Consider the following 18666-nt stretch of genomic DNA (forward strand, 5'->3'; position numbering starts at 1 on the left):
GAAAGACTGCGGGGATTTCCTTTGGGAAGGAAGCGCCTGCCAGAGGAAACTGAACCGAGGGGGCTGCTGTTGCGCGTCGTATATGTGGGACAAGTCTCAGACTGCTGCTGGGGGGCACAAACACATACCATCACAATAATAATAATCATAATAATAATAATAACAATGACAGTCTATAATACAGATACAATACAAATACCATGAATATCATATCTATGGCTGTATTAGGTATAATATATATATATAAATAATAAAAAAAGATAAATAAGGTGAAGAAGAAGACCAGGGGGGCCTGGACCGTTATCCAGGGCATTGTATTAATGACAGATAGTGAAATAAATGACCTCTGGCTCTGGCAAGCACAGTACCAGGGTGTGTCAGAGGATCCTTGGTATTTAGCCTAACTAACACATGGATATTCAGATGTGCACATGGCATTTCTAATAAACGTTTAAGGCTAAACTAGTTTATAAGACCATTTAAGCTCCAACTGGTGAGTTATAAAGGCTTTCCCCACCTTCTAGACGTGATCACTGCAATTGTCCGTTCCACCTTAAATGGTGCAGCACTTACAAGCGAGCGCCGGAGGTGCAGGAACGCAGCGGCTGCACCATTTAAGGTGGAACGGAGAGTTCCAATAAGACCCCGGCGAAAAAGAAGCACGGACCCCCGGTGTGATGTTTATGTCACATTAAACACACATACCTTTTTCAACCAGCGTCAGCTTGTCCTCAAAACTGCTCTCGAGCTCTGTGTTCTCCATTTGGTCGTGTGTTTTTAAGCGCTTTGCTGCTCCTCTCCACACTCCGTCATTCCACCAGTGAGCAAAAGACCGAGATTTTCTAGCGAGCCGAAGATCCTCCACTCACACGCGTTAGTGCGAAAAGAGCAGAAAACGAATTAATCATCTAAATCCAAGCGGGACATCCAACAAACCGGGCCTGGAACAAAATACCGACCGCCCTAGTGAAGAAAAAAAAAGACACAGCCCAGATCAGCGGAGATACAACCAAAAACAAGGGGGCGAACCTGCCTCCCCGTGGCCGCAGAGGAGCTTGAGGAGTTGGACATCCACACAGGACGCTCTTTGGCCTCGCCGGCGGACTGCACCATTTCTCTGAAAAGGGGGGGGTTTGTTTAATCGCGCCGTCAAAATCAGGGACTTGGTTTATTAAGCGCTGTTATATAGTGAATTTGAACGAGAAAAACATAGTATTTACATACTTATTCGAGTGTCTTGGATTTAAATTGGGTTTAAGGAATGTTTAAGGAAATAATTTAGGCTTTTGGGGGACAGAACCCCCTATTTCGGGATCTGTATTTGGACCAGAAGTCTGAGAGCTTTGATGGCACCACAATTTCAGAAAAACAGGCTGTTGTAAACTGGAAAAGCATTCATCACAGACTATTTGGAAGTCTATTGACACTAGATACTGAAAATAAGTATTAATAATTACATATTTTCTCTGCTAATGACTTTACTATGTCATAACATTGGTAGATATACTAGGCAGCAAGTGAACAGTCAGTTCTTGAAGGTTGATGTGTTGAAAGCCGATGAAGGGCACCCAAGGCTCACTGATGCTCATGAAGGCCCCCGCAGGACTGCTGATAACGTCTTGGTGCCTGATACCGCAGGACACCCTAAAAGAGGTCTTGTGGAGGCCATGCATTCCATGTCCATGAGGCCCAGTAATGGTGTAGGGGCTGATCAATCAGACGATCAATACTTTGACAGACAGCAGTTTTATTAATGTTATTGTCGGCTCTCAGCTGAAGCTTTGGTGATACTGATACTTTTTTGGAACCTTAATATCATCAGATTTTATGGGCCGACCTCTTAACCGCCTGAGCCTTAGCTCTGAGGTTGCGCTTCCCAAAAGTCAACTTCTCAACTTTGCCTGGAGTCAATGTCCGAATGCTCTGCTAATCTGCTAGTCTTCTCTGGATGCTTACTGCTTACTGGATCAATAAGAGGTTAAAAAGGGTGGGTGAAGTTAGCTAGAAGGTTAAAAGCCTGTTTGGGTCTTTGTATTGTGCCTCTTAAGGGAACAGGGTTTGGTGTTCGTGCCTCAGATACATGGACATGGTTGGAATGGGGCAAATAAAACTTGAGCTATAAAAAGCTGCTCAATTAAAACAGCATGACCCAGACATTTCTAAACTGTGGTGAGGCTGTAACTGTTTCCCCTGTTTCCTATTAAAGAGCTGACCTTCTGTTCATATTCAGCCAGAGCACAGCAAAATAATGAGGGGTTCATCTCAATGCACTGGAGACTGGACGGGAGAGCAGCTACACACTCCTGAATTTGGAGAATTATCTAAAGAGTGGTGGTCCTTCATACACACACAAGGTTCTTAATTCAATACGATCAGGGGTGCTGATGTTGGCCCCCAAGCCTACCTGGAATCATTGGGCGCAAAGCAGGGATACCCCCTGGACAGGGCACCAGTCCATCACAGGGTGCCATACACACCCATTCACTCACACACTCTTACACTCACAATGACACTCTTAAAGATGCTTGAATTGGTTCTTTGAGCAGTGTTGGAGATCTGGCAGTTAGGTTTGGTGACCATACGTCCTCTTTTTCCTGGACATGTCCTCTTTTCGGGATGTTCATTAACACAGTTGCATGATTTTAGAGATAGTTAACTCTAACCTCCTACATTCACACATACACACTGCCATGGCCCTTCAACCTAGGCCTACTTGAAGCCTCCCAGACACAACATCCACTGCCTACTGGACTGCAGAGTGTCCAACAAGCTCAAATAGGTCTGATACAGTCTACATGTGATTTCTGTAAAACCATCCAAATTTCCATCCATAGAGAGAGATAGAAAAAGAAAGCTAGGTTAAGGCTGAGGTCAGTAGGGCTCAGCCTTAGAGGGCCATGATGAGAAGTGCATCACGTCTCGCAGAATACAGAACCGGATAATGGAAAATAACCAGAGGGCGTAGAATAAAGTTCCCTCTGCTCCATCAGCTGGCAACCTCCTCTCAGAGTTGCTCCTGCTGATGTCACTGCTGCTGGCGGGATGAAAATAGGTCCTGAGATGAACAACAGAGACCTGTCCTCCTGAGCGGCCTGAGGATGTGTACCCATCACAGTGGCGCAGTCGTTACGTAGTCGCCCCCGAAATCCTTCTATTTCTGTCTCGCGGCCCCACGGCACACAGACGACTGTCTAAAGAGAGGCTTTGTTTACCGGAGGATGATAAGAATACAGTGGAGACGGTCAGATAGAGAACACGGCACAGTTTTCTCATGCCAAACTTTTTATATAATGCCAAAAAAAGATGACATTGGTTGGTCTAATTATATTTTACCCAGACCAGTTTGACTCGGATAAATAAAAGTTACATAAAAACATACACAGAACAAAATCACAGCCCCTAAAGTCATTTGGGCATACATAATACAGGCTCCTCCCCCTTCCCACCCACTTATTCTACCAGGTTGCACCCAGATACCTCATTGACAGTGGTGTCCACAAAAGATGATACATGAGAGACCATTGGAAGAGGTCATGGAATGTATCAGTGATACGGGCAGGGGTGCCGTATAGGGGCAAAGGTTAGGACGATTCTAAGGGCCTGTGACTGACCGGGGCCCTAAAAATGTATTAGCATAGAGAATTTTAACAGAATTGTTACAGTTATGGGGCCTAATATAATTCATTTTGCACAAGGCCCAAAATCCCTGGTAGCACCCCTGGTTTATACAATAATCAGATTCATGTGTGCTGGCTTCTTCAGAAACTCGAGGGAACCGTAGATGGTAAAGTGAGTTAGATATGTATGTAAGATAGGGGGGATTTACATTTGCAGCTTTTGGCTGAAGCTCTTATACAGAGTGACTTACATTTGAATACGTTTACACAGGTAGGGGAATGTGGAGTTAGGAGTCTTATCCAAGGACTCTAATTGGTGTAATGTGTTTGTCTAGCCGGGGAATCTAACTCCAGCCTACCACAGGGCAGGTGGTCGTGTTACCCATGATGCCTAACCACAACACTCTCCAACAATGGCTAACGGTTAACTAGTGAGTGGAATGGCAGTTCTCCTTATGATGTCACAGTGGCATGAGGTCATCTCCAACAATGGCTAACGATTAACTAGGGAGGTATTATGGCAGTTTTCTGTATGATATCACAATGACATGATGTCATCTTCAAAAATGGCTAACGGTTAACTAGTAAAGTGAAATGTCAGTTCTCTTTATGATGTCACAATGGTAAGACGTCATCTCCAACAATGGCTAACGATTAACTAGTGAGGTATTATGGCAGTTCTCTGTATGATATCACAATGACATGATGTCATCTTCAAAAATGGCTAACGGTTAACTAGTGAAGTGAAATGTCAGTTCTCTTTATGATGACAGTTCTCTTTATGATGTCACAATGGTAAGACGTCATCTCCAACAATGGCTAACGATTAACTAGTGAGGTATTATGGCAGTTCCCTGTATGATATCACAATGGCATGATGTCATCTTCAACAATGGCTAACGGTTAACTAGTGAAGTGAAATGTCAGTTCTCTTTATGATGACAGTTCTCTTTATGATGTCGAAATGGTAAGACGTCATCTCCAACAATGGCCAACGGTTAACTAGTGAGTGGAATGGCAGTTCTCCTTATGATGTCACAGTGGCATGAGGTCATCTCCAACAATGGCTAACGATTAACTAGGGAGGTATTATGGCAGTTTTTTGTATGATATCACAATGACATGATGTCATCTTCAAAAATGGCTAACGGTTAACTAGTAAAGTGAAATGTCAGTTCTCTTTATGATGTCACAATGGTAAGACGTCATCTCCAACAATGGCTAACGATTAACTAGTGAGGTATTATGGCAGTTCTCTGTATGATATCACAATGACATGATGTCATCTTCAAAAATGGCTAACGGTTAACTAGTGAAGTGAAATGTCAGTTCTCTTTATGATGACAGTTCTCTTTATGATGTCACAATGGTAAGACGTCATCTCCAACAATGGCTAACGATTAACTAGTGAGGTATTATGGCAGTTCCCTGTATGATATCACAATGGCATGATGTCATCTTCAACAATGGCTAACGGTTAACTAGTGAAGTGAAATGTCAGTTCTCTTTATGATGACAGTTCTCTTTATGATGTCGAAATGGTAAGACGTCATCTCCAACAATGGCCAACGGTTAACTAGTGACATGGAAGGATGGTTTTCTCCATAATATCATAGTGGTACAAGGCCATCGCCTACAAAGAGTCCTAGAAATCCCCAAAATGTCTTAGGAAACTATTGGAAAGGAAAGCTCTCCAAGGAAACCAAATCCTGTGCAGAAAGCCTTCCACACCAATTGCTCTCCAGCGAAGCTCATGCATTTCTATTTGCTGGGTCTCAGGTGGGTCTGTGTGTGGTGAAGACCCCACCCCCACCCCCGTCAGCTGCAAATATCCTGATGATATGTGACTCAGCCACTGAAACAGGATAGAGTTGATATGATTAACACACACACACAGGATTAAATGTACAGTCAGTCCTTCTAATCTCTTTAGGGTCCTTCTGAGAATCCTGTAAAATAAGGATTAGGGAATGGCATAAAGGTTTATGACTACTTTTCTCCAAACAACAAAAGAAGAAATCTGCTTAATAGCCTCAGCACCTATTTCTCCTTTCCAACACTGGATGAGGCTCAATTTGAAAAAAACAACAACAAACAAACAAAAGGAGTCCGGGGGCTGCAGCTCAGGGGGCACTTTGAGTGTCCATTGTAAACCTCTTTTTGATGATTCTACGTCAAGAGAGTTCAGTAGATTCTCAGAACTGGCCTACATGCACTGTCACACATTAGCCTAGCCTTTTCTGACTGGTATGTGGCATTTTAGTGTTTTCATCATCTTAACATTATTAAATCCTTAACATTATTAAATTCCCAGCATTTGGGAACCAAGGCTGTATAGACCACCAGACAGCAGCTCTGCAAGCATGCTTGCTAATGGAATAGCATTAAAAGCAACTCAATTCTCCACAATGTCGTCTCTCGGGTAACATTATAGCATAAATCATGACTCATGGTAATTTCCAATAATGGTAACATAATAATGGTCATATTACAATCAGGCATGATAACGCATTTACAGCATAAGACATCTGCCACAACCTGTTTATTACATGGTAATATCTATGTTTTGTAGCAGGGTTCAGGAAAAATGTTGCCAAAAACTGCAACCTACAATAACCGTGATGGAGGTTAGGTTAGCTAAAGCTGCTGCATGTGAGCATTTTTTGACCATACTACAATAAACAAAGACATCCATAGCTTGCCAAAGACCTTCAGTGTGTTTATGAAATGTCTTCCACACACTGGAAATCATAACATGATTAGTTATATTAGAAAATTGTTTAGCCTATGTTGGTAGCTAAGCTGAAGCCTCAGACCTTCAGTCCAGCTCTTAATATAATTAAGTCTTAACCAATGGGAGAACTCCTTTAGCGGTATCTGCCTAGATACCACTTTTGTACAAGTGAAGTGTATGAGAGTGACTGTGCTTACATTCCCTTACATCCTATTACATCCCAGACTAGCCTACTCATTTGGTAGCCCTACCTCTTTCTCCCAAAGTGTGTCTCAGACCACCTTCACTGAGCTTACAGTCTAGAAGCAGAGTGGATTCCCTCTGGATTCCCAGTTTGTCCAGTAAGTGGATATTCCAATAGTAAAAGTGCAGCTCATGTAAATTTTACTACAACTCACCTACTCCATGTACCACCACCACTACCTGCCACTGAGCTACCACACCATGTGGGAGACTGGGGTTCGATTCCCGGTCTGGGTGACTATGCTGCGCTACACCAATAAGAGTCCTTGGGCAAGACTCCTAACACTCCATTGGCCCACCTCTGTAATACGAGTAACCTTGTAAGTCACTCTGGATAAGAGCGTCTGTCAAATGCCATAAATGTAAATGTAAAATGGGATGTTCTGTCATAGAAACAAATGGGGATCGGTGGATCTACACATCACACAGCAACCAGCCAGCAGAGGCCCTAGACCTCTGGTTGCATCACTTTTGAGAGGCCTTGCGCTGTCCATGTTTTCTACAGTCATTGACTTTCACTTACACTTACAAAATACCAAATAGTAATACACTGTGTACACTGAATAAATATCTATGAACAATGTTTTTTTTGCCACATTACTCTGTGAAAGTAGAAATGCCAGCTAACGCCCTGCACCTATAACAAGCTATGGACATCTATGAAACTGTTTACACATTATTTTAATACATTTGATATTGTCTTTAACCAGAGAGCAGATATTTAGCAGGGTAAGCTAACCCAGACAAGCTTAGCAAAAACAATATGACAGTAGGTATTTATATATGTTAGACAGGCAAGCTAATGCAGTCCAGAGGAAGGGACACTAGCAAAGAAAATACTTTTTACATAATATTATTTAAATAATAGATCTGGAATTGGTTCCCCTAGACTAGCATGCTAATTCTCACTTGCACCCGTACAATGAAAAGGCCTTAAGATCTTTGGTCCAGTAGTATTTGGTTGTACTGTACCTCAGTCATCTAATGGATCTTGACCTAACACCACCCCACACAGACAGGCATTCCAGTGTCGCCAGCTGTCTTCAGAGGGTTAAAAAGTGACGAGCCAAATGAACCACTGTGAATTGAAACTACCCCCGCAATTACAGACATGTGGCACACCTCCTAGACTGTGGAACCTAGACCTAGGCTGTGTCCTAAAGGAAAGGACAGATTCCTTGAAAGGAATTCTTAATACAAATAAAGATTTACAGTTTTCCCTGTTCCCTACCCCAAATGTAATGTGTTTTGCTATACGAACATATTTTTATCTACGGGTTATGCATTAAAGTATGTATTATTTCAAATGTAAAAATGCATGTCCATATATTTGTTTTCCATAGGGGATTATTTGAATGGGGCTCGATTTCCTATAGAGTCATTGCTCATATGACTTACCCATCATCAGGTTGTCTATGATAAGTTGTTCTTCAAGGCATTACGAGAAATCTAGCCCAGAGCTGCAACTGCTCTACTGTGGGAGGGCCTCACAGCTGCCACTCTGAATCTGATATCTTCAGCGACAGCTACCAACAGGTGTGAAGAATCTTCTACAGACTGAAAGCCCATGTTTTAGCAGTTTTGAAAACATTTAAAGGCATCATTTTCCAGGACATGTCTTCTTTATGGGACCTAAAAATGTGGAATTCAAAAAAATGGCTTGGCTTTTATTTCATGCTCATATTTGCTTATTCACATCCAGCATGGTAACACCCTCCTGTCCTATATGTCCATTGTGGGTGGTAAGTACCCAGACAATCTGGCTAAATGACAACAGTCCAACCGGCTCTAATTAACAGGCTGATAATAAAAATCAATAGAGCAACGGGAAGGAGTGTGATGAAGCAGAAAGCAAAATTATTGTCAAGATCATTGACAATAATTGTGTCAAGATGACCAGTCCAAACATTCCCGCACTAAATGTCACACATTTAAGTAGGAAAGTCAACTCGAAAAATCTTCAGGTCAACAATCTACAGTGGCATCTGTCAGTGGGTGTGATATATACAGCAGCGAGTGAACAGTCGATTCTTGAAGGTGATGAAGGTGGTAAAAGCAGGAAAATTGGTCAATCTTAGGAATCTGAGCCACTTTTACGAGAGCCAAACTAGACGGCTGGGTCAGAACATCTCCAAAACATCAGGCAGGTCTTGTAGGGTGTTCCCGGTATGCACTGGTCAGTACTTACCAAAACTGGTTCAAGAAAAGAACTACCTGTGAACCGGCGACAGGGAATCTAATGTGATCCCTGGAGGCCCCACCACACAATTTACAGGACTTGCTGCTACAGGAGTCCATGCCTCATATGCTCAGATCTATACAGTCATTCATTCTCTTCTCATACTACAACCATGTGTAGAAAGTGTAGTATGTATACATGGTTGTAGTAAAAGTAAATAGACATGTGTGGCATTTATGTTGTGCAATTAGGGGTCTAAGCTCCAAGTGTGCTTGTTTTCCTTGGTGCTACAAGAGCAGTAAAAGGGATTTTGCAGTGTCACAGTGAGCAGAGTCATCTTTGAAAAAGACATGAGACTAACACACATGGCATCAGAAATCACAGTTGCAACCTCTGACCGAAGGCTATTATTAGCAAGCCACTCCTCATATATACAGTATGTAAGATCAAGCAGCTCTGACTCCACTGGCATAGCTCTGACTCCACAAGACCTCTGAAGGCGCCCTGCGGTATCTGGCACTCCACAACTGTTGCCAGCTCACTGGTTGTATTTCCTCGAAGCACTTATATACTGCATACCGGAAACACCCCACAAGACCTGCCTGATGTTTTGGACATGTTCTGACCCAGACATCTAGCCACTACAGCTTGGCCCTTGTCAGAGTGGCTCAGATCTACACTGTGTGCAGAATTATTAGGCAAATGAGTATTTTGATCACATCATCCTTTTTATACATGTTGTCCTACTCCAAGCTCTATAGGCTTGAAAGCCAACTACCAATCAAGTAAATCAGGTGATGTGCATCTCTGTAATGAGAAGGGGTGTGGTCTAATGACATCAACACCCTATATAAGGTGTGCTTAATTATTAGGCAACTTCCTTTCCTTTGGCAAAATGGGTCTGAAGAAGGATTTGATGGACTCTGAGAAGTCAAAAATTGTGAGATGTCTTGCAGAGGGATGCAGAAGTCTTGAAATTGCCAAACTTTTGAAGCGTGATCACCGAACAATCAAGCGCTTCATGGCAAATAGCCAACAGGGTCGCAAGAAACGTGTTGAAAATAAAGGCGCAAAATAACTGCCCATGAATTGAGCAAAATCAAGCGTGAAGCTGCCAAGATGCCATTTGCCACCAGTTTTGCCATATTTCAGAGCTGCAACGTTACTGGAGTATCAAAAAGCACAAGGTGTGCGATACTCAGGGACATGGCCAAGGTAAGGAAGGCTGAAAAACGACCACCTTTGAACAAGAAACATAAGATAAAACATCAAGACTGGGCCAAGAAATATCTTATGATTCTTCTAAGGTTTTATGGACTGATGAAATGCGAGTGACTCCTGATGGGCCAGATGGATGGGCCCGAGGCTGGATTAGTAAAGGGCAGAGAGCTCCACTCCGACTCAGACGCCAGCAAGGTGGAGGTGGGGTACTGGTATGGGCTGGTATCATCAAAGATGAACTTGTGGGACCTTTTCGGGTTGAGAATGGAGTGAAGCTCAACTCCCAGACCTACTGCCAGTTTCTGGAAGACACCTTCAAGCAGTGGTACAGAAAGAAGTCGGTATCGTTCAAGAAAAACATGATCTTCATGCAGGACAATGCTCCATCACATGCATCCAAATACTCCACAGCGTGGCTGGCCAGTAAGGGTTTAACAGAAGAAAAAATTATGACATGGCCCCCTTGTTCACCTAATCTGAACCCCGTAGAGAACCTGTGGTCCCTCATAAAATGTGAGATCTACAGGGAGGGAAACAGTACACCTCTCTGAACAGTGTCTGGGAGGCTGTGGTGTCTGCTGCACGCAATGTTGATCGTAAACAGATCAAGCAACTGACAGAATCTATGGATGGAAGGCTTTTGAGTGTCATCGTAAAGAAAGGTGGCTGTATTGGTCACTGATTTGTTTTGGTTTTGTTTTTCAATGTCAGAAATGTTTATTTCTAAATGTTGTTATATTGGTTTACCTGGTGAAAATAAACAAGTGAGATGGGTTTATATTTGTTTTTTATTCAGTTGCCTAATAATCCTGCACAGTAATAGTTACCTGCACAAACAGATATCCTCCTAAGATAGCCAAATCTAAAAAAAAAAAACACTCCAACTTCCAAAAATATTAAGCTTTGACATTTGAGTCTTTTGGGTTGATTGAGAACATAGTTGTTGTTCAATAATAAAAAGAATCCTCTCAAATACAACTTGCCTAATAATTCTGCACACACTGTATATCCTTATCACTTGCTGTCAAATATATCTCACCTCCAGCCTCTGAAATCAGATAATCAGTGTAATTCATTTGACAATAATAATTCCAGACTCCTAAAGGGTTAAACCCAACTAACATCTGTCTCTCCTGATTCCTTCCACATTGCTCACATTAAAGTGCAAATCCACACCCTCAGAGAGAGCCCACAACAGTTGCTGTAGCTATGTGCTCCAATTACTCTCTATTCCAGTACAGATTCAGGATCAGTCTATTAGTCATCAGAGGCTAGATCTCGGTAGATCTAACTGATCCAAGATCAGCCGATGAGCACATGTAGCTCAGCTGTGTCGTCTCTGGCTGTCAGCTGTTGCTCTGAGTCACAGCAGAAACAAGCTTTAGCAAAGCAGCTCATTTCTGCTTACACAGTGACGCTCTCCTGCAGTGATAACTGGGGGTGAACATGTGTCATGTTATACACTGGTATGGTGTTTAGCACTCTTTTGTAAACAATGTAAACTGTTCATTTTTTGACAACTTACAGCTGATTTTTATGAATGGATGTAAATTAAGCTTTAAAAATTCATGAATTTACAATTTACAAACTCTTTATTCAGGTTGCTCTCATTATGGTTGGTGTGGCGCAACAGATAACACCACTACCTGCCACTGAGCTACAATGCCTTGTGGGAGACTGGGGTTTGATTCCCGGTATGGGTGGCTATGCTGCGCTACACCAATGAGTCCTTGGGCAAGACTCCTAACACTACACTGGCCCACCTCTGTAGTATGAGTAACCTTGTAAGTCACTCTGGATATACGTGTCAGCTAAATGCCATTAATGTAATAATGAATAGAAAAAGTCACTGAACAGAGAGTTTCCTACACCATCAAAAGACTCTTGGAAACTGGAGAACACCAAAGCAGTCTAGTACAGGAAGAGGTCTGACATTAACATGCTTTTTTTGTATCCGTAATTTTACTTTCTCCTGTAAAAACTCATTAGCATGTTCTTAATATCTGTTCCTGTATGCATAACTCAACACCATTGCATAAACAAATACCACCTGAACAACTCTGACAGTGAACATCCCGGTAAGAGGCCAAGGTAAAATGAATGGATTTTAATAGAATGTGTTATCATATAAAAAGGGTTTTTAGGGTTTAGGCTCGTTACAGTAAAGGGTGGACTCAAACCTACATCTTACTGAGACATTTCACTCAATTATGTGTTTTCAGTGTTGTGGTAGTAGTGTGAGGAAGACTGTGTGTGTTGACTGTGTCCCTGTGCAAGTTTGACACATTTGGCCTGGAGAAACTCCAGCGGTCTGTGGTCAGCGGTTCTTTGGACTTCTTTGTGAGATCTGTACCGGACCTTGCAAATGTTCTTCTGACAAGAAGATCTGACAATTCCCACAGGCACCCTCCAACATCTGGTGGAAAGCCTTCTCATATGAAAGGAAGCAACCAACAACCTCATATACTGTAGGTGTGGTGGTCAGGTGTACACATACTTTTGGCCATATAATGTATCCAAGGGTGGTTTTACACCTATCTTATTTGGTCTGGACCTTCAGACTTTTAGTTTGGTCCAAACCAAAATAGCAGGTGTGAAAGGTTCTTTGGACCATGGTCTGGACCAAAGTAACCATGATCCAGTTTATCTGCAGTGTGAAAACACTTTTAGATGTTTAACAAAATGTTGGCGAATGAATGTCCTCACAGGCATCTCCTGAAGTACTTAGTGTAAGTGGTGAACTGATAGTGGTGCATGCTCGATTTGGGGCTAGGCTGGAATCCAGGTTTTGGCATGATTGTACAAGAATGAATGTTTAGTGAGAACATCCGGTTCATAGGAACCTAAGAAAAGAAATAAAGATGTGTTATTTACAGACAGCAGGACAATGTACAATATACATAGTCTCATAAGAAACACAAATATTATATAAATGCATATTTAGACTCAATCTAATCTGAATATAATATTATTGAAAAAATCATTAATGATAAAGATGACTCCACCTACAGGCTAGGCAAGTTTATCATTATCATACTTATATTAGCATTGTTTATGTGTAGCAATGTACTGTGATACAATAACATACCAAAAGTATGAGATATGTTATGTACCCAATATTAATATTATATTTATATTAATATTACAATAATAACTATGACTACTTTTTATTTTAGAAGAAACCTTGGAAGTCTACAAAGGTTTGAGTATATAGGGTATATACCCAAACCTTTGTAGACTTCCAAGGTTTCTTCTAAAATTAAGGGTATTAATAAGGAGTTGGTCATCCTTCTATGAAGGTTTTATACTAGATGGTGCAACATTGGGGATTTGATTGCATTCATATTTACAAGAGCATCAGTGAGGTCAGGTACTGATGTTAAAAGATCAGTCCTGCCACATCACCTCATCCCTATGGTATTGGATGGAGCTCCATCACTCAGGAGAATACAGTTCTCCACTGCTCCACAGCCCAATCTCCTATAGCCAACGCTTTGGCGTCCCTTTCTATTGGTCAGTGCATTTCTATGGAGATGGGTACAAGCTGTGTGTAACTGAATATCTGTCTCAGTAATAGAGCACTTTAATACTACTATCATAGTCTACTATCATATTAAAATCAAAATTCTACATGTACCTGCAAACAAATTAATTTGATATGATTGAAAACACTGATTCCAAACTTTTGAACCGTAATAAAAATATCATAATTATGATGATGTGATGTCTGTGGTCAGCTAGTTTAAGTTGGCTGGCACAGAAGTGCAAATGCACATACACAGCATGTCTAGTCCTTGTAGAGAAGTAAGAAGCTTGCCAATAGAATAGGACCCCATGAAGCAAATAAACACGACCCTACTGGCAACATGCCTAATGTACTTCTAGGATGAGTTGGGAATGAGGTTGGTTGGTGATCATCTCAAAGATCAAATCCTGACAGCAATGCTTCAAACTCAAGTGGAAAGCCTTCTGGACAGTAGAGACAGTTTTTCCAACAAAAACAGGATCAACTCTTTTTTTAATACCCTTGAGTTCAGAAGAAACAATGACTGAGCAGGTGTCCCAATACTTGTGTCCATATAGTGTATTACCTGGTCCAGGTACTCCTTGTCCTTTGGTCTCCTGAGTCCACCTGCTTATCCCGGATACAAACGCAGCACTGGCCATCAAGTGTTTGGGCAGCCCTTCATAGTTCACAATGTCATAATGCCCCGGGCCGGGCAGCGGGGGGTCCTTAGGGGGGATTAGTGCAGGAGCTGAAAGTCCTAAGTAATGCCTCCTCCTGAAACACACAAACACTGCTTTTTTTGCAATTGTGGTCAAAATATCTTTCACACTGACCGATTCAGGCTAAAAGGTAAAGGTGAAGAAGACACAACCTGATGCTGTACAGCCTACATTTTACCTGAATCAGGACTGTGAAAAGTACAAATTAGTCAAGGATGAGGAAAAATGTCACAGTGCTGGTTCTGAATGGCCTACAGTGATGGTGGAAAGTTATATGGTGGTTATCTAACAGAACACGGCTGGATTTTTGGATTAGATCTTTACTAAACAATTCGATTTTCTGTTGCTTTGTCAACAACCAGAGGAGGATGGGGCTCCTTGTTTTGAATTTGAAGTGTGTTGGGCTTTCTCTGCCACCAAAGCTGGGCAGTAGTGGTCAGTTAACATTATTTAATAGCATATTAACTGTCACAATTGTCATATTTAAGATAAAAGCATTCTCCAGTTGTTATTGCGCCTTTAGCAGGCCTTGGTTATGTCATTATAAGGAATAAGTAATAAATAAGAGTGAAAATGAAAAAGATGAAAACTAATTTTAGAAAATGCTATTTGCTATTAAGTACAGTTTTAGGGGTTGGGCTGGTCTACTCTGGTCTGACAAGTCCCAATGCAGCCCTGATGATATGTATGATTTCACTCTTACGGTAGAATCGTCCTCCTGACAGGCTCTGGGCTTTGGTACGGACTGTAGGCTCCTGGGCCTGGAGCTTCACTGGAGACCAGTGGCTGAATCCTGGCAGAGGTGGACTTAAAGCAGGAGAAAGGCACTTTAGGGGTCTTCTGGATCACAGCGTCCTTCACACTGTAGTGACCTACAGCAAAAAGATACAAAAAAGAAGACAATTGACAGAAATAACCTAAGGATAATTTAAATATGTCATTTGGAGTAGTTTGATATTAAAACAAACCCGTTTAATTAATGCATCCAACAACCTTTCTTTACACCTACTGCCTACACAGCTTGTATAGTCCCTGTAGAGATGTACTGCCAATAGATTTGGACTCCCTGGAGCAGATAAACACCTACTGCCACTATATCCAATGACAGGCATGGACTAGAGGGCTGTAAAGCCCCCCAGTATTGAGCTGTGGAGCTGTGGAACTATGTTCTCTGGAATGACGGTTGGTGCTCCATCCAATAGTTTTGGGATTAGTTGGAGAGTTGGGGATGAGGTGAGGTGGCGATCATGCAACATCCTAACCACAATAATGCTTTTGTCTCTGAATGCAATCAAATTCTCATAGCAATTCTCATAGCAATTCCTCCGAAATAGAAATAGAATAGAATAGAAAGCCGTCTTCCCTGTACAGTAGAGACAGTTACTTCAACAAAAGCAGGATAAGCTCTTTTTTAATAGCCTTGATTTTAAAAGACGCAATGAACGAGCAGGTGTCCCAATACTTTTGCCCATCTAGTTTACTTCAGAGCTATGGAGGTGATGGATTTAGACTTACATGGAGAAGGTCCTCTCAGCGAGGGGGTGAAAAAGGCGCTCCTTCTGGTTTTGGAGAGAAAAGAAGACTTGGCAGAAACGACAGTATTGGCCTCTATGCCTTCGTAGGACACCTGAAAACCCCAAAAACAATAGACCCAGCTCTGAGACACATTAAAGATGGAGTCTGAAAGGTAACAAGGCAAACTGCTACATGTTTATGTGGAATCTATAATGAATGAGGCTCAAAGGCTCTGTTAAGGGGTTTTCCTTGTATATGAAGATCCCTTTAACCAGACAAGGGATCATCTAATCTCTCAGATGGTTCTTTTATTTGTCATCTGGAAAAGTTAGGACACCTTATGATAGACACCACCTTTGTCTTTTTAAACACGTTAAAATATCTGGACACTTGATCTTCATTTGAACAATATTGAGAGATGGAGGTAATCAAACTAAACACATACAACGGAAGGAAGACCATTAAACACCATTTATAAAACATAATTAACAGAAATGCAATTTTCCTGTGAGGAAAAATTAGGACACCCCACATTTATTACTACTTCAATGTCTATAATTAGAATCAGGTGCAGCACATCAGCTGCAGATGATCAGAAAGTGGTTAGAGAGGATTCTGGAGGAGTCTGTCTTATTTAAACCTCAGACGTTTAGTCTGGTCTGCTCTTGATGGTTGAAGTGAGTGGTGAAGATCACCATGCCCAGATCCGGAGAGCTCTCTGAGGCCTTCTGAAAGAAGGCTGTAGATGCATAAGAGTCTGGGAAGGGGCTTAAAAAGATCTCAGAACCATCAGGAATCAGAGGTTCTACTGTCCGCTAAAGTGGAGAACATTTAAAGCAACTAGCCAATATGACTGGGTCAGGCTGTTCTAGCAAGCCCTTGTCAATTCGCTTGTTGAGCCTCATTTAGCTGGAGCATGGGCTTGCTATGGTGTTTAGCCTGCTAGCTAACTTATCCATAAAGCTGGCTATGGATCCGAAGGTGTCGCAACCCCAGGCGCTCAACTTTGCTCTCTCAGACACGAAGGCTCATGCAGGATGAGATTGTTTGGAAGCCACGTAAACGTAGAACCACCTGTGCAACTTACACTACTCTCCACCCTCAGTAATATTTTGAGATGGTGTGGAAAAAGGTGGATAACGTTCAATCCTAGACTGCAAGTTTGAAACAGGAAACAATTTCAGACTAAACTATCACTTTTCTCTATTTTCACTCTAACTCTACAAGAGGAATCTACCTGTATTGTCATAGACACTGGATGCAATCTGCATCATGGAGATCAGACTTTCTCTTAATTCTGATATCTAAAGCAGCTGCAGTGACTGAACACCAATATTTGCAAATAACCACCACCAATCAACTCCACCACTCTACCATGGTCATGCCATGCTCCACACTCCCTCACCTCCCTGCTCAGGTTGTGCCAAAACTGAACGCATCATTTTCTAACTTTACCCCAATTAGAAGGCCAATTACCCAATCCCTGTCCAGGTGAGCTCCCCCTATTACTAGCAATGCCCACCAGTACTAGGAGGATGAAGACCAGCATGCTGATGCAGCAACGCTAGGTAGCCATCAAGGAAAGCATGGCTCCTTAGCTCCGATACAATGGCTAACAGGCGCCTGTGCTGGCCAACATCACACTAGGAGTGATGTGAGGAGGAAGTGACAGTTGTGCTCTCTCAGGCTCCGGCTGCTGATGGCAAAGCAGCATGACCACGGATTCGCAGCCAGGGATTATAGGATTACAGTGCCTTAGTCCTCTGGACCGTGGATACATTTTCTAGGCTGAAAGTTTCTTCAAAACACTGTCAGAATATCAAATTGTGAAGCCAGCATCGTCTGTGAATCGAGGTAGATCGATTCACAGGAATGTGAAGGAACATCTCAGTCACCACCAACATTGTACTGATTCGGAGCTGGAGTTTTTCCAAGAGGGCTCTCTGCTGCTTTTACGGCGATCGGAGGGTGGAAGGTTCTGGAAAGGCCTCTGCTGAAGTCATGCTGGCGGAGTAAGGAGGTCTGCAGGTTGTAGGCGTTTGGGGCTGGACTCCATCTCGGGGGGTTGCGGCCCACTCTGAACACCTGAAATCGAAAAGTCAGCTAAATTAGCAGTGTCAAATCTACAGTGTGTAACAGAGACGGCTGTGAATACACAGGAAGGAGGCGGTCAGACCTGTCGGCTACGTCAGCCTTATCCAGAAGTCATCACTAGCTGACTGCTCTCTACACTGACCCGTAACTCGGACAGCGGTGTGAAGAGTCTCACCTTAGATGGAAAGCCTCCAGTTCCTTTCTTGGAGAAGGACGGGCTGCAGGCGTCGACGGAGGTGTGAGACAGATAAGAGCCAGGCCCGGGGTTTTCATTCTGAACAAGGATTCAGAACCTCCCATTAAAGTCAATACAAAACTGGGTCTAATTGATATAGAGAAGTCCTCAATAGAGAAGGACTGTCAATATCAATCAATAATAGAGTCTAATGTAAAACTGTCTAATTCATAAATAAGTCTAATTTCAAACTGGGTCTAATTGATAAGTAGGCCTAATGTAAAACTGAGTATAATTCATAAATGTGTCTAATTCAAAACCGGGTCCAATCTGTAACAGTGTCTAATTTATAACTAATATTTATATCTATTCTTAGTACAGTCTAATTTCAAACTGGGTCTAAATGATAAATGAGTCTAATTTTAAACTAGGTCTAATTGATTAATAAGCCTAATTTCAAACTAGTCAAACTGGTCTAGTTCATAAATAAGTCTAATTCAGAACTAATGTCTAATATGAATTAGTTTAATGAATTACTTGAATGACCCAAATAGTTGGGTCTAATGCGGATACACAGTTATGAATTAGACTCAGTATATAGTTGGGTCTAACGCTGATTCACAGTTATGAATTAGACTCAGTATATAGTTGGGTCTAACGC

At 42.0% G+C, this 18666-nt stretch overlaps 2 protein-coding genes across 5 annotated transcripts in view; both read right to left on the reverse strand.

Annotated features, from left to right (window-relative positions):
* map7d1b (MAP7 domain containing 1b) overlaps positions 1-1042 on the reverse strand; it is a 73072-nt gene extending 72030 nt beyond the window's left edge. For all 4 annotated transcript variants that reach the window (XM_072674276.1, XM_072674274.1, XM_072674275.1 and 1 more), the window contains exon 1: positions 706-1042. In XM_072674276.1, coding sequence (XP_072530377.1) covers positions 706-763 — 58 coding nt within the window. In that variant the 5' untranslated portion in view covers positions 764-1042. The remainder of the gene's footprint in view (positions 1-705) is intronic.
* An 11449-nt stretch (positions 1043-12491) lies between these two features.
* Positions 12492-18666, reverse strand: part of stpg1 (sperm-tail PG-rich repeat containing 1) — an 8453-nt gene continuing 2278 nt past the window's right edge. Inside the window, exons 3-8 of the mRNA XM_072673534.1 lie at positions 18006-18104; positions 17639-17821; positions 15737-15848; positions 14925-15093; positions 14086-14276; positions 12492-12837 (exon numbers count right to left, since the gene is read on the reverse strand). Coding sequence (XP_072529635.1) covers positions 12764-12837; positions 14086-14276; positions 14925-15093; positions 15737-15848; positions 17639-17821; positions 18006-18104 — 828 coding nt within the window. The 3' untranslated portion in view covers positions 12492-12763. The remainder of the gene's footprint in view (positions 12838-14085; positions 14277-14924; positions 15094-15736; positions 15849-17638; positions 17822-18005; positions 18105-18666) is intronic.

The sequence above is a fragment of the Salminus brasiliensis genome, chromosome 2 (genome assembly GCF_030463535.1).
Source record: "Salminus brasiliensis chromosome 2, fSalBra1.hap2, whole genome shotgun sequence".
NCBI lineage: Eukaryota > Metazoa > Chordata > Actinopteri > Characiformes > Bryconidae > Salminus > Salminus brasiliensis.